We start from the raw sequence: 16,001 nt of genomic DNA on the forward strand, positions 1-16,001 counted from the left end.
ACGCATGTTATTCAGTTCTGTGACTCAGGCAATACTGTCTGTGCTTGAGGATTAACAGGACAAGCTAAGTGATTCATTCTGTCACACCTCTGAAGTCATGGGATATACCCTATCTTCATGCTTTGACCTACCCTCTTCCCAGAATTCCCCGCTTCTGTGACTGGGTCCTGGCTCACCTAGCTCTTTCCAGCTTGGCCTTCCACTAGCCCTTCACTCACCTCACACTGTCACGCTCCACTTTCTATTATCCTGGATGGATTTCAGGTCTTTAGGGTCTTAGTGTCAGTCTCACAGCTGAAATCCTTTTGCCCCATTCTGTATACCAGTCTTCTCAAATTTGGTGAGCCTAGTCTTTGTGGCCTACCACATGGAAAATTCCATAAATATTCTATGTGCGCTTAAAAGGAGGTTCTCATGTTGGATGTAGCCTTCCTCATACATCCATGAAACCAAGCTTATTAATAATGCTGTTCTAATTTATATCTTTGGTGATTTGTTTCTCTAATACTTTATTGAGGTATAGTAAAATTTCCACTATAATGGAGGAGTGCCAATTTTTCCACCTGAAAGCCACCTATATGTTATTAGATGCATACAGGTTTTCTTTCCCAGGTAAAACTAATTGTGCACCATTACAGAGGGTTCATCTTAACCTGAGAAGAGGAAGGTGGAGAAAAGATAAAGGGGGGGGGGGGGGCAACGGGTGTGTGAGATTACAACTACAGCTCTCCTTCCTGCAAAGGGAACATCACTGGCCTTTCCAGTGATCTGTAACCTGGAAAAATTTGGGGGGCGAATCATTCCCTTCCACCCATGCCAGTGAGGAAGCAGGCAAGCTTCTCTGCCACCTTTTTCCGTGAGTCACAGTTGTGTTTTCTATACCCCCTTTCACCATGGAGCTCACTGGGGTTCCAGCTTTACCCAAAGTTTTCCTATTAAAAAGTCCACCTTGGGCAGGCCTGGGCTTAAGCTTTTTACCCACAGTTCAATGCAAAGCAGAAATAAGATTTTCAGAGTTCCTGGTTTCGTTTCATTTAGGGTTCTGGAAATGTTTTGGTTGTATCTGTACTTAGCAATATGGTAGCGCAATTTTTTAAACATTCATTTTTCTAGCATTTTAGTTGAATCCACCAAAAGCATCTATCAAAGCCTGCAGGGGCAGCCGTGCAGAGGGCACCTCAAGAAAACATGAGGTTCTCCCCAAGGAAAATGTCCTGGACAGGCTGAGGTGTCCTGCCTCATGCCCTTTAGATGCCGATGTGTTTAAGTTCAAGTTCACATCTCATCAGATGCAACCGCATAAGGTCATCTGCTCCTTTACTGCACTTGGCTAGATTAACTAGATCGTGGATGGAATCATCCCCCACAGTTTTAAATGAATCAGATTTCACATGATATAGTATTGAAAACCTTTTAATATCACCATCAACATGAAAAGCAAATTCAAGCCTCTCTCTGACATGAGACCCTGGGGCAGCCCAGAGCTCCAAGCAGGGCCTGCAGGCCGAGGCCGGCGGGGGCGGGGGAGGGCAGGGTTCTGACGTGGCAGGAAGGCGCTGCGGGGGAGACAGCCACTGAGCCCGGGCGAAGGCACTTTCCACCCACGCCCCTGGCCTCTGCTCCAGCCACAGGGCACCTCCATGGCGCTCTCACGGCCACCAGGCTCGGGGACACCACCACGCTGGTCAGCTTCAGCACTGGGAAATATTTCCATAGGCACAAGAAAGCAAAGGGCTAAACACGAGCAGCCAGGAAAGGCACGTAGGTGCGCTGTGTGACTGGAAGGTCTTTGGGAGGGAAGCTCAGTTCTGACTTGGAAGAGCATCAACCTTGGCTCACCTCAAGGAGAGGTTCCGAGCTAAGACGTCACGTAGGCAGTGTGCCTGCCTCTCCCGTCAGCAGAGCAGGGCAGACGCCCGCTGCTGCCCGGTCTCCTTGTCTGATCCTCATCTCCGGCCGCGCAGAGAAGCTGGCAGGGGTCCCGCGCTGTCTTCGGAAGACAAGGGACAATGACAAGGAAAACCAACACAGCAGCGGGCCTAACCTCAGCAGCCTTTCTGAGTGATGTCTAGTCCCGACGACTTGGTGATTTCCAGTGTTGTGAAGACCTGTTGGAAAGGAAGAAAACACATTTCTACTGAGCCGTCAATATTTCAGTATTGCTTCAAGAAAACTCATTCGAACGATTACTCCTACGTTATCCTTTGAAATCAACAAAGCAGTTCCTTGGATAACATCTTTCTGACAGCACGTTTTTCAGAGAATACCCATGGAAGGTAAAAATAAAGCCTCTGTACCTCGCCGCACGTGGGGTGAATTCCTATGGTGTCGTCGAGCTGCTGCTTGGTGAGCCCGCATTTCATGGCAGCTGCAAATCCCTGGGTAATCTCGCCCGCGTTTGGTCCGAGAATATGAAATCCTACCACCCGGTCCTTCAACACAGAAATAGAACAAAGGGAAGCCAGGGATGAATGGCCTGATGAGAACCCATTCATTGCAAGTTCACAGTTACAATTTACAGCCTCTACTACAGGAACTCGGGTGTTGCAGGGAGTGCAGAACACCACACGAAAGGGAGCCACAGTGAGGATCTGTTAAATGAGCCAGTAAATGCACATTCTGAGTTAATTTGCACTCAAATTTACTAGAACAAGCAATGTGCCCACGGCATGAAGGAGTTCATTAGTATGATGTGAATTTCCAAATGACTCTGAGATGGCGCTCACCAAGAGCACAGATCGAATCACAGTCCCACGCTGGGGTAGCGTGAGGGCCGCGGGTCTCCAGGAATTGCAGTGATTCCTGCACAGGAAGCGGCCTGGCCCTGACCCTCACAGATCCCGGGGAACCCACACAGGGCCTGTTCCCAGGGCTGAGCGCTGGAAGGTGCGAGGGGCCCTGGTGAGCAGCCAGGAGGCAGGGAGCTAACGCTGCATTCAGACTCTCCTGTCAGTTTATTCACCAGGTTCTATTCTTCCATCTTGATTTTCAGCAGTAAAAGTATACAACAGGGGGAGAGAAAGGACAGGGCAGCAGAAGCAACAATTTTTGCTTCCTGACATCCTAGAGAAAGAACAGTAGGTCAAGGAAGCCAGCCGTGATGGGAGCCTTTCTTAGGGGCAGGGAGCCTGAGGCCAGGGGGCTGTGGGTGGAACCTCTCCTGAAGGCTTTCACACCCTCAGCCCATCTGCAAATGTGCATTAAACCTTCATGCTTTATTACGTGATGATCTAGTTCTGGACGAGGCAGTTTCCAGTGATTACTGTGAGAAGGTGTTGATAGGCCTCAGTTGTTAGCTGTCCTGGCTCAACCTGGCACACACATTCCATGGGTACCAACTTGAAGGATGTCTGCTTTGTTCTGAAAGTTTTCTTTCCAGAGATCGTAAAAGCTCATCTCTAGAATCAAAGCATTTCAGTTGCCAGCCCAATTACATACATTGTCGAATTTATTGCAGATTATCTTTGCATAACAGGTGTTGTTGTCTCTGCCGGCCACCGTCCACTCAAGAGGCCAGAACAAAGTATGAAACACCTGGAAGAGAGAGCCAAGGGCCAAGATTAGTGTCCACGAAAACCACTCCTTGTAGCACTTTTTAACTATGGAAAGAGGATACTCTATCAGCTTCTGGAAATGCTAGATTCCAACTTTATGTATCTGATGAGAACTTCTGGGCCAGAACTCCTAAGATGCCAGCTGCAAAACTAGGATTTTTGTGTTGCTCTACTGTCAAGTGAAAAAAAAAATTCCCTCCTAAGTAAATTCCATTTGTCAGACATGAGGCCCCCCGGTCCCCAGGCCAACTTCCGGGGTCTTGTGAGGTGCAGCGGCAGATAAAGGCCGAGTTTCTGCCTCAATGAGTTCACAGCCGACCTCCATGCTCATATTCAAACTGAATCTGGGAAAAGCAGAAAAATACAGCAGGTATAGCCATTCAAAGACACTACGAATGTTACCTATGCTACCTGGAAGCCCTCACGCCGGCCCAAGGGCACAGTACCCTCCACAGCACCCCGAGATTGCACTTCTCCAGGGCGCTCCTCCCATGTATATAGAAGGTGATGAGTTAAAGTTCAATGCCAGCTAAGAGCTGTGTTCTCACCTGTATTCACTCTAGAGGGGTGGAAATCCCAATTCTCTGCTCTTTAGTGAGATTATGTAGATTACGTATTTTATATTTTGATTGTTTTGCTTTTACAAAAAGATACAAGTTTATTATACGATGAATGCAGTACAGAAATTCATAGTAAAGAAGAAAAAAAAACCCATTATCTAATAATCATTTTAAATGTTAGGGAACTTAAAGATGAAATTTTTATTTTAAAGTTATCAGAGTTTTAATTACTTACAATAAAAACTCTAAACCCTCACTTAACTCTGTGTTTCAATATCATTAAAACTCTGCATTGAACAGAAACTCCTCCAAGTCTTTAAATATAAACCTTTCAATCTCTGTGCCTATTCTGTAAGTCTTTAAGATATTATTTCTTAAAATACACCTCTAAGTCTTAAGAAAAGAGATGGTGGAAACTCTGAGCTTTGAAACATGATTTTGAAACCGCAAGCCTCCGTTTCTGACAAGTCCTTGGCTCCCTGCTATAAAGAACAAGAAAACGAGCCCTCCCACACCCTTCCCTCCTCTCCCTGGCTTTTGTTAAGTGTAGCTTTTTCCTTCTACTACTCCAAAGATTTTATTTAAGTCTTTAATCCTCCTGGTTCAAAGTGGGTGTAAAGTGTGGATTCAACTTTACTTTTTCCCCAAATGGCTGTCCATTTACTCCATCACCCTTAAATAAAGATTTTTGCCCACTGAGCTAAAATACAGACTTTACCACATCCTAATTCCTATAAACGCTTGAGTCAATGTCTGGATTTTATGTTGTTTCTCAAAGCTGCTGTCCATCTGCCACCACAGCACAATTTTCATTATAGTTGACATAAACTTTAATTTTCCACAGGGCTGGTCTCTACCCTACAACCTCCCATCACTCTTACTTAGATCTTATTTGGATTTTTGCTTGTCCTTTTGTTTAAATTTCATTAAATTACAGTAGGATTTGTAACTGTCTGCTATGAAAAGCAGTAGTCTCTGCCCTCCCCACCCACTTCAGGGTCCTCACAGGCAGCCACTTACCTTTCATTTATTTTGTTATTTACCTTCAGACAACATGCTTGTCTTACTATGAACTGACCTTGTTTTAGGCTTTACAGATTTGATTTAGCTCTCTGTGTCCAGCCCCCGGCGCTCTCAGCACCTCCTGGCCACCCACCCTCAACCCAGGCTCTCCTCCTCTCCACCCTGTCAATTATAGTTACACGCAGAGCGAAGTCAAAACCAGTGTTTCCTTTACTAGGTAAAGGTTAATCACGGACACAAAAACTCACACTGGAACATAAACCTAGATGAAGAGCTGATCAAGAAGCTTCCTGTTGCCTGCCTTTCTTTTCTGTAAGTCTTAATGCTTTTCACTCCACCATCCCTCTAGTACTGCCTCTTTCCCATTTAGCTTATTTTTTTATGGTCTACCACTCTGATTCCCTTCTTTTCTACATACTCTTAAGAGCTATTTTCATAGCAGCTACCCTGGCGATTACAATTAACATCTTAAAAATATAATAATCTGGACTATGGTCTTCCACATTCTTTCTCTCATCTGCCTACCTGTCTATCTTAATTTTTAATTGATTTCAGGAAGTCTTCCAACTGCGTGTTAAGTCCATAATTGTTACCATCAATTTTCTAAGACCCAAGTAAAAGTTCACCACTGCAAAAAGAATGGGTCGTTATTACAAGGAGCTAGTTATAACCACTGATAAAAATAATGTCCTCTGAACATACTCCTTATTGAAAATAACTACCTAAAATAACATTATAGAGTTTTAATCATCTATTTTCCCAATGCCAGAAATGTAAAGAAGAGTTTTAATAAGTCACTAAGCCATTTAATTAGGGAATATTCCTGCCAAGGCTTAGCACGAATATTAAAATGCCTTCAAGGGAGAGAACTGAGATTTTAATTCTCTTTTGCTTAAAACATCAAGTAGTAATAATCCTCTAACTCTTTCTAACTCTCCTATGTTCATTTCTCCCTAATTCTCCTATGTTGGGAGGGTGTGCAGAACAAAGCTACTCAAAGCACCCACTGAAATACAAGAAATACGAATAAGGCTACAACTGACACACAAGGGAGAGGGGAAGTAAGGTGTAGGGAGGCACCTTTCCGCGGGCGACAGCCCTGGCAACCGCCCACTTCCCCACCTGGGGCCGCGAGGTGCGGGCCCTGGGGGGCACGGAGCCTGGCTGCCCCGTGCCCCGCGGGAGCGGCTGCACAGCTGACCCCCGCAGGCCAGGCCAAGCTCCTGTCCGGCCACTTGGAAGTAAGACTGGGAAGCAATGAGTTAAGTGGCTCCTCCTCAGATAAACTGGGCAGCGAAGAAAGGTCAAACTTTGGCTGCTAGGTGTATCCAAGAACAGAGTTGGCTGCACGCTCGCACGCACGCACGCACGCACGCTCGCTCGCTCGCTCGCACGCACGCACGCACGCACGTTCGCACCGAGGCCCAGCGAGGAGCCGGCAGGGAGGTGGACCTCCACGTGCAGATTCTCCGCCCCCGCCAGGCCGCGAGGCCGCCCTGCTTTCTCCAAAGACCTTATAACAATGTCCTTGTATAAGGGACTCAAGTAGACATTTGTTACCTGTAGCTCAAATGTCCCTCTTTCCCCAACTGCATTTTTATGTTTTGCTAGAGATGTAGGTTTTAAATGACTAAATTTCTAATTTTCTAAAAATAGAAATGATACCCCATAATAATATATTGTAACTTGCAGAACCACAAAGTGACTGCCAAGACAGTTGAAGGAGAAATTGCTTTAAAAGTAAACAATAAAACACCTCTTACGTCTAGATTCTCTTTTTTGTGTATTTCAATAGCTTTCTCTTCAGGCAATCCACAGCAGCCATATTCCAAGGGGGTAAATACCGTGGTTGGAACATTAACATAATCACACTGAAAGAGAAACAAATCACGTTCTCTTATTTTGTGATATTTGACAGCCATAATCTAAATTGTGCACATTTACAAAAGGAAAATAAGTCCAATTCCATAGAGCTGATTCACACAGGTCGCCAGGTTAGAGAATTCGGAGATGGGGTGTCACACTAAGGGAGAAGGGGTGACCCTTCGGCCCCAGGGCGGTCATGCACTGGTCACGACCAACAATGGGGCTGCGGTCCCAGGCCCCAAGTGGTGGTGGGGGGTGAGGCGCCCTGTGCACACTCGCTAGGATGTTTTCTCTCCCTCTGCGCAATCCTGCCGGGGAGCTGAGCTGCCCCGGCCCCTTCAAGCTCTGGCCCCGAGACCACCCAGGGGAGAGGGCGGCACGGCGCCCCGCGGAGCCCCGACAGGCAGACGCAGAGCACGTGTGCCCGTCCCAGGAGACGTCAGGGAGCCCACACGGCGCCGGGTGGGGGCGCCAGCGGGCGGCGGGTGGCCACCGCGCGGAGCAGACCTCTCTGTGGAGAAGAGCGGCGCGCGCCGCCGCACTGCTCCACCGCGGGTGTGGACAGAGCCGTGGGTGGGCAGCGAGATGGAGGTGCAGCCAGAGGTGGAGGTCACTGTGCGGCCCATCCACAGCCCCTCAGGGATCACCGCTGCCCGCAGCACCCCGTGGGCCCCAGCCCGGTCAGCTGGCTACAGTGATCAGGTCAGGTGTGGGCAGCTAACCCAAAGTTAACACACGCACTGGCCAGTGTCTACGCAAGGCAAAGGAACCGGGCCAAGCCAAATCCCTCCCTTGCAAGCAAAAGAAGGAGCCCAGGTTCAGAACTGCCGCCCAGTGAGCTTAGGTCCTCCAGCCTAAACGCTCTCACACTACTGTTAATTTGAAAGCGTGCATAATTCAGGCATCTGTTTTGTTTTCTGTGCCTAGAGAAAAATCAGATAACCATGGGGTCTGCCTTAGCAGTTTCTGATTTCTCACAGGCCCACAATGCCCACCAATCCACTCAAGTGACCAGCACTGACCCCACACCCCAGGGCTCACAGGGAGGCCCCATTCTCAAGAGATTCCTTTAGCTCCTTTTCTTAGCAAAGGAGAAGGAGTATCAGGGGAAGCCTCAGCTTTTCTGGATACAGCTATTAAAACAACAGTAAGAAACTCACCTTTTCAAAACGGCTCCCAAAGAGTCTTCGAGCCAGCAGCTTGCCTGCGTGTATGGCGACGGGGGTGAGCTCCAGCCGACCCTCCAGAATGTCCCCAATAGCATACACATAGGGCACGTTGGTCTGCTCCACATCATTTACTGGTATTTTGCCACTCCTATCAAGTTTTGGAAAGAAGACAATCATCATGACACACTACGCTGGTGGGTGCCTAACACAGTTTAGGAGAGAGGCCTAAACACACAGAGAAAAGACCTCACTGGAAGAGCCCTGCACGGCACGCCATCCATCACTGTCCATAGCCTCATGGCTTAAAAGACAAGGAACTTTTCTAGCTCCTAAGAAAACACCTTTCTGGTTGGTGAATCTGCACCCAGTTTTTAGATGTCAAGGGTATTTTCAGATTTCCCCTAGTCACACTTAGATCATTGAAATTTTTCTCCTTGCCTGATCAAGCATACAAAAATTCATCTAAATCAGACGGCAGGTGAATATATTTCCAATTATTTTTAAAATCAATGTTTTTGTGTGTATCCTTTAAGGCACCCAATAAGGAGCTACTGACTGGTTAATGAAAAAAAAAAGGATAATACAGAGCTTGGCACCATACTTATTATCAAATAAATGTAAAGCATTAAAATTCTGTGTTTTCGGCCCTCCCTGGTGGCGCAGCGGGTTAAAGCACTGCACTGAGAAGCTAAAGCCACTTCCGCATGAGTTCGATTCCCGCCTGCCCCGGAGGAGACCACATGGCTCGGCAGACCTCTCCTGACCCGCCCGCTGCTCCCCTCAGCAGTGTACTTCGTCGATCTGCCTGTTCTGCTCCCCACTCTGTCTCTGGTGAAGCCTCTCACCTCCCCTGAGCCTCTGGCCTGTACCCCCGTTCCGTACGAATAAATAAATCTTAAAAAAAAAATGTTTATAAAATTCTGTGTTTTCATAACTCAATGAAAACTGCTTAAGGTATTCTGTAGAAACTGCTCTGTGCAGGGACAGACAATGAATGATGCCATGTACACTTACTTCTCATTGATTTTGACACCGATCTTCTCCAAACCTATTTTCCTTGTACAGGAATCACGGCCAATGGCTAACAACACCTATTTGAGAGAGGGGTCGGGAACACAAAAGATAAATGTTAGAATGAAAGGGAACATCACTACAGATCCTTCAGACAGCAAAAGGAGAGTATTATGACCAGTCTAAGTCAAGAAATTTGACAGCTGAGGTCAGTTAGATTTCTTGAAAGACAAGGACAATGGCTCCAGAAGATGCTGGGTTGTCGGAAAAGTCACGATGCATTTTTGCTTGAAAAATGTAGAAAAAGCATGACGGGTGTTTTTAATAACCCAGTACTTCTCTTGCTGATGCCCCTCAGTCCATGGTGGATTTAGAAACTGAATCCACAATGTGTAAATTAATTCCAGCCCCAGGTGACGTCACTAATAGAATCTAATGGTATATAGCTCGTCCAGAAAAGAAGCAGGAGACACTTCCCAGCACTTTTTTACGAGACAAGCATAAACATCTGACATCAAAGTCAGACAAGGATATTAAATTATAAACCAATATGCTTCACAAACACGGGTGAAAAATCTTAACAAAATGTTAGCAAATCAACTGTAGCAAAACATAAAAAGGACACAATATATGACCCACCGGGCTCGTCACAAAATACAAATTTGGTTTAACACCCAAAATCAACAATACAATTCATCACATTAACAAAATAAAGGTGAAAACAGAGGAGTCAGAAAAAGCATCCCAGTTTTACAAAACAGTGTTTAAAAGCTTAAGCCTGATACAACTTCCCATGAGTTCCAACTGTGCTCACTTGTTTGACTACTTACTGCTGGTAACATAAAAACTTACTGTGTTATACACGTCTTCAAACGTTTCTGGGCCTTCGGTGGATTTAGCCACAACTTTCAGCTTTCCAGGTGAGCCTTTCTCCAACTGTTGAATCTAATAAGGACAAGTAATGAGACAATTCTATAAAGATGACAGCAGGGCCCTCCATAGTGGCACAACAGGTTAGGACGCAGCACTGCAAGCGAGCTGAGGCTTCAGTGAGAGTTCGATCCCCGCCCCGGAGGTGACCCCATGGCACAGCAGACCTCTCCTGTGACACCCACCCGCTGCTCCCCTCAGCAGTGTACTTCGTTAATCTACCTATTCTGCTCCTCACTCTCTCTGGTGAAGCCTCTCACTGCCCCTGCTCCTCTGGCTTGTACCCCAGTTCTGTATGCATAGATAATAAATAAATCTAAAAAAAAAAAAAAGATGACAGCAAACAGTCACGGGTGTACGTGCACGTGTGTGTGACCAGAGTGAGGACACCGGGCCTCGCTCCGGTCAAGAGGGACAATCGAGAGCCCCGCCTGCAGCTCTGGGGGCTGGGAGCGCCATCTTTCAGGCTTTCTTTGCTTGTACACTAGTTTCCTGAATGAAATGGAGGAAGGAGGGGATAAAGTAAAACGCTAGAGAGAGCATAAGGACTCCCAAAGGCCATTCAGACTCACCTTCACAGGCACAAATTTCCTTAAGAACTTAACATCATGCAGCTCCATGTAGGACCCCACTTTCTCTGCCATTTCTTGATCAAAGCCACGGAGAAGGATTGAACGCACCATCACTGTGACATCCAAGCCAATGCCAGCCAGAAACCCTGCGCACTCCAGGGCAACGTAGGATGCGCCCACCACCAACGTTTTGCCCGGGCAGTAAGGCAGAGAAAAAAGGTCATCACTGAAAAAAGAAAAAAAAGCAACAACATCTAAACAATAAAAATGAAACGAGTGATCAAGATTTCACTGTGCACTGGTCTTTCAAGATTTCACTGTGCAATTGAATGAAGAAATGCTAAAAGATTAAATAGTGTTTTGGAGTTTGTAACTCTGTCAACTGTGAAACAGGAAGTTTATCTCCATTTTTGCCAAATTAGTGGGTCACAAGCAAAGGTAAAAAAAAAGAACAAAATAACAGAATAGAAAACAGGCTACATTATATGTGGTAACAAGAAATACTGTTTTTAATGTGTAAGTGTTCGCCTGAAATGATTTAGTATACACGACGTCAAAAGTGTTGGAAAAGCATTAGGCCGTGTCATCCAATGTCCTTATTATAGCCATCCAGGGAAAAGGCCTAGTAAGTCTCTTTATTAGAAGCAGCTACATTGGCTTTGGTGTCCAGGAAATTTAGAACCAAATTCCCAGGCCACCTTGAGAAAGGACCAAGAAACATACAGGATACCTCTGTGCATAAACTTGAACTTACCATCTCCCTAACTTTGTTTCTTTGTTCTGTTAACATTCACTACTTAGCTTCTTGCACCTTCTGTCATCAATTCAAATCTTCTGTGCAAAAACTCAGGCAGTAAATGCGTCGGGAACATGAAAACATGATTTACAGTTCGAATGGCCTAGTTCATCTTACCTCGTAATGCAGTACTCCTTGTCACCGGGGATCCCTAAATACCGAGGTCGTTCTCCTGTTGCTATGACAAAGTTGGCAGCAGTGTAACAAGTTTCCTGTCCTTTCTTGTTGGTTGCCTTGAAAAACGAAAAGCAGATGTCACTTTCTCAACACTCTACAGAACCTGGATGAACTTACCCAGCTGTGTTTCCCAAGCCATAGGCTCGGCTGTGCAAAGATCATGTATTGGAAGCCCGTCTCTATGAAATACAACCAGAGCCCACTGCAGGAGGGGAGGAGAGGGCTGGTGATCCTGTGAGGTGCGTCCAAGGTGGCGAGAGAGGCGTGAGGTGATGTGGAGAGGAAGGCAGCCGAGGTAAGAGCAGAGCGTCAGAGCGCCTGGCCAGAAAGCCAGCCGTGTTTGAGGAAGCAAGTGGCCAGAAGGGACATGAAATGAGGACACATGTCACGGGGAAGTGACACTGACAGATCAGAGCCAAAAAGTAAAATCCTCATGTGCCTGTCTACAAATTTAGTCCACGGGGAACCAATAAAGTTGCTCATGTTTAGCTCCAACTGTACAAGTAAACCATAAAGGCACTTTCACTCTCAGAATGTTCACTTTCACTTTAAATACCCACACAGAGAGTTTAACAGCTGCGTGCAGGGAATGCGGGGACCTGTTCAGGGGTCTGCACTTGTCGGCTGGGGTCGGGGGAGGAAGCTGAAGGTCCAGCTGCAGGACGGGAAGTGGCCGAAGGAGGATGCCAAAGGAGCAAGGCCGCTCGGGGGCGGGAGGGAGAGCGCGGGCTGCGGTGACAGGCCAACTAGACTCATGAAATACAACAAACCGCCTGGCGTTTCCAGCACGGTGCCCGTGATAAGGCAGTGAGCTGCCTGTGTGCAGCAGGGGAGGGGGGCGACCCACTCCACGCTGTCCCAGAGGTGGCAAATGGCTACAGCACAACCTCAGCTCGTCAAGGTCACCCCACACTGTGCTGCATGAGGCAGCACAGAAGGGGGACAGCTTGATGGGGTGTCCTGACTCCAGTGTCAATGTCTATGTCCATTAAAATGACCGCATTTTCCTCCCTTACTGATCTTAGGACCCTTAGAAGATAGAACAAACCTATCAAATACACTAACTCTGATACACATCGGTTAATGCGTTTACAAATAATATATATTCTAGCTTTGGATAAGGCTTTCTCTTTTTAGTCTTTCAAACTTTGATCTGTTTAGATAGACTAACCATTTTTTCTCTTAAGGAATGAAATCAAAAGGCAAATCACCCCTTTCAGAGTTCTTTAAAGAGAACTTTCTGGAACTCAGACAATGGGGAGATGCATGTACATGTGGGGTGTGCATCCCGGCGCGCACTCGCTAGCTGCAGTCCATACTGTGGAATTCTATTGAGTGCAAGCGCAAACAAGCGTAAGAGCATGCACTGCAGATAAAACTCGTGCGGCACCTTTATTTTATGATGATCGACAAATTCTCCGTAGGAATTGATATAGGTCACAGCCTTTTCCCGCAGGGACACCTTATAGCCCCAGTTCAGAGAGCCGATGTGGTTCTGAATTGCTTCTCTCATGGTCTCCCAGTTGTGTGTCACTGAAAATAAATAATCAGGATAAAGGTGTTAAGTGAATTTTATTTTTAACGGTGAGTTATGTAGAGTCACACACGAGCCGTACTGTACGCTGCTTTAAGATTCAGGAAGTAAACAGAAGATAATTAGCAACTTAAATCTTTTTTATGCCTGTTATAGCTTTCCTGCAGCATTTCCTGCTCTTTTAAGAGTCCCTAAGTTCTAAATCTTGTCCTTAAAAATAGAACCTTCCAGGTTTCTTGACACAACTCTCCTGCTTTCCCCTAATTTTTACCCACTTACCACGGGCACTAAAATATTTCAGGATTCTGTCTCTGTCTTCTGCATTCTTCTGTCCTTATGTTCTCCCAAGAGAACTCAGCTAGTTCCTAAGTCTTCAGCCCTCACCTACATGCTGTGGCTCTGAAACTCAGGCCTGGCCCAGACCTGCTTTAAGTGCTCAGGTATCGAACCCGCGCGGGACATTCCAAAGCACCTGATGGGAAACACCCAGGCAGGATGAAAAAATAAGGGAGAATTCTCGAAAGTGAATTCTACCCGGAAGATGCACTACCAAAAGGAGAGCCCTCATCTCATCTACAACAGCTGAAACTATTAGCTTGACCAACGTTTTCCCTGGAGGTGACTGGGAAAACGTGTCCAACCTCAACCTTTTATGCTGAACCCCACCACTGGGGTGGTCACCCACTCACCCAAACCTGCCCGTTCTCATTCTCAACAAATGCATCACGCTTCCAGCCAGGCCTGTGTCCTGGCTCCCCTCTCCCCTACTTCCATCTTGTGCCCTGCAGCCCACGGTCACACTGCCCACTCTGTCCACTCGGCCCCATCTGTGGTCCTCTGGTTTACGAACAGCACCGCCTCGTCGCCTGTCTTAGGGCCTGCCCTGGCGCTTCCCGCCTCCAGCCTTCCAAGCTCCTTGGTGCCACCAGAAGGATCAGAATCCAAACTTGGTTCGTGGGTCTCTCTCTCCCACCGAAACTGTTCACACGTTTACTACCTGTGGCGTCAAACGCGCCTCCTTCGGGGCATCTGAAAGTCGCCAGGACCTGCTTGCTTCTCCCCTCTCCCAAATCCCTCTCCCGTTCTTTGCTCCCACCACTCTCCACCAGGGGCCACATTCACATAGCCTGGGCCAAAATGTTGGCTGTCTCAAGTGTCCCGCCTCCGGTGACGCCCACCTGGTCCTCAAGTGGCCTCTAGTCGAGGCCCCAAGCGGCACCGGGAAGACAGTGCTCTGGAAGCCCCACTCTCTCCTCTCCTCGGACCGCCTGTGGCTTAAGGGCAGGGTCTGTATTTCCTGCATATTATGCCCTCACAGCCTAACCAGTCAGTGCTTATAAGATGGATTTGTTTTTCATCTTTCAATAACCAAAGACCTACAAAATCACTGATAAAACAGACAATGTTATCACAATGGCTGAAGTTCAAATCATCGCCCTCACTATACTGCTTTCTTTATACTTGCAAGCAATCAGAAAACAGCGATTATTATCTCTCACGTTCTGCTGAGGGTCTGGAATGGTTGTAGCTGCAACAAAGTCCCTCTTGAGGCAACGGTGAGGTCGTGTTTGAACGGGTCCTCTGTGCCCAGCTGGCACAGAGTGAGCTCTTAGTTTATGCTTATTAAATGAATACAAAATAAACAGCAAGTCTCTCTCTAAGAAACTCATTCTTTCCTCTGTTTCCCCAATCTCTACTTTCACATACTACTACCCACCTTGTTGACTGTATTCCCAGCCGTATTTCCGCGAGTCAGTTAATGCCTGACCCAAAAGGGCAGCGTGGTGCATCAATTTCTTGGGGATACAGCCCACGTTCACACATGTACCTCCAAGACCTGAGGAAGAAAATCACAGCTTTACTGTTCCGCATGTATGTGGATGTATGCACCACATGCAGTGGGCGTTATCAAAGCACGCGGAAATGACAACTCTGAAGGGCGCTGCGGTCAACACTTCACCCCACAGTAATGCAAATGATGAACCCCAGCGTTACAGCCAAAGGTCCTTGAGACCTGCATGTGAACAGCTTTTGGGGACAGAGTCGAGAACTTGAGTCTGACCCACAAAGTAGTGATGAACGAGACACGCCACGCCGAGGGCCAGAGCCTGGCTTCCGGCACCCCTCCTCTGACACTGACTCCTGCCAGCCCCGGCGCCCCCCACAACTGCCTGCTGGCAGCTACTCTGAGTCTTGAACAGCACAACACAGTCGAGCACTTGCGTGCCGTGCAGGGCACGAGTCCTACGGTCTCGTGGGCTCTGGGTCTCCTGGTGTCGGGGTCAGAGGCTCCTGCTGAGCAGGCGAGAGAGAGGAGAAGAGGAAAAGAGAGAAGAGCGAGGAGAGAGAAAGAAAAAGCCAAGTGTGCTCACACCACACCAATATTAGGCGAAAAGCAAGGTAAATCAGCTTTCCTACATAAAATCTAGGCAAACGTTTTTTAATTCGGAATTTTAAAAATTATTTTCCTTTTTTATCAGGGTTCTGGTAGAGAAGCTCATGCCAGCCTTATGCTGGGTAAATAAGCAATTATTAGAGGGGTGTGGGCAGGAAGAACAGTGGGCCCTGGGCCTGTCTCCAAGCTGGTGAGAAAGGGCAAACACACTGAGCCAGGGCCACGCCACACCCGAAAGCGGGGTAGGGGCGGCGGGGGTGGGGGTGGTCTTCTTAGGGGGCTGAAGCCCAGTCTGCAGGGAGCAGCAGGGAGGGAGTCAGAGGAAGGAAGATTCCAGCCCCGTTCACTACACTGTCCCAACCTCGTTGAGTCCAACCGGAAGCAGAGGGCAAGGCCACCTGACCCATCGTCCTC

General features: G+C 47.4%; 1 protein-coding gene across 1 annotated transcript in view; it reads right to left on the minus strand.

Annotated features, from left to right (window-relative positions):
- Positions 1–1,418: 1,418 nt before the first annotated feature.
- TXNRD3 (thioredoxin reductase 3) overlaps positions 1,419–16,001 on the minus strand; it is an 18,984-nt gene continuing 4,401 nt past the window's right edge. Inside the window, exons 5-15 of the mRNA XM_012732213.1 lie at positions 14,910–15,029; positions 13,049–13,191; positions 11,599–11,714; positions 10,686–10,911; positions 10,036–10,128; positions 9,187–9,263; positions 8,164–8,320; positions 6,901–7,008; positions 3,439–3,534; positions 2,298–2,432; positions 1,419–2,108 (exon numbers count right to left, since the gene is read on the minus strand). Of these exons, the coding sequence (XP_012587667.1) occupies positions 2,046–2,108; positions 2,298–2,432; positions 3,439–3,534; positions 6,901–7,008; positions 8,164–8,320; positions 9,187–9,263; positions 10,036–10,128; positions 10,686–10,911; positions 11,599–11,714; positions 13,049–13,191; positions 14,910–15,029 (1,334 nt within the window). The 3' untranslated portion in view covers positions 1,419–2,045. The remainder of the gene's footprint in view (positions 2,109–2,297; positions 2,433–3,438; positions 3,535–6,900; positions 7,009–8,163; positions 8,321–9,186; positions 9,264–10,035; positions 10,129–10,685; positions 10,912–11,598; positions 11,715–13,048; positions 13,192–14,909; positions 15,030–16,001) is intronic.

This window comes from Condylura cristata, unplaced genomic scaffold, assembly GCF_000260355.1.
Source record: "Condylura cristata isolate star-nosed mole 26May11 unplaced genomic scaffold, ConCri1.0 scaffold00033, whole genome shotgun sequence".
NCBI classification, from domain to species: domain Eukaryota; kingdom Metazoa; phylum Chordata; class Mammalia; order Eulipotyphla; family Talpidae; genus Condylura; species Condylura cristata.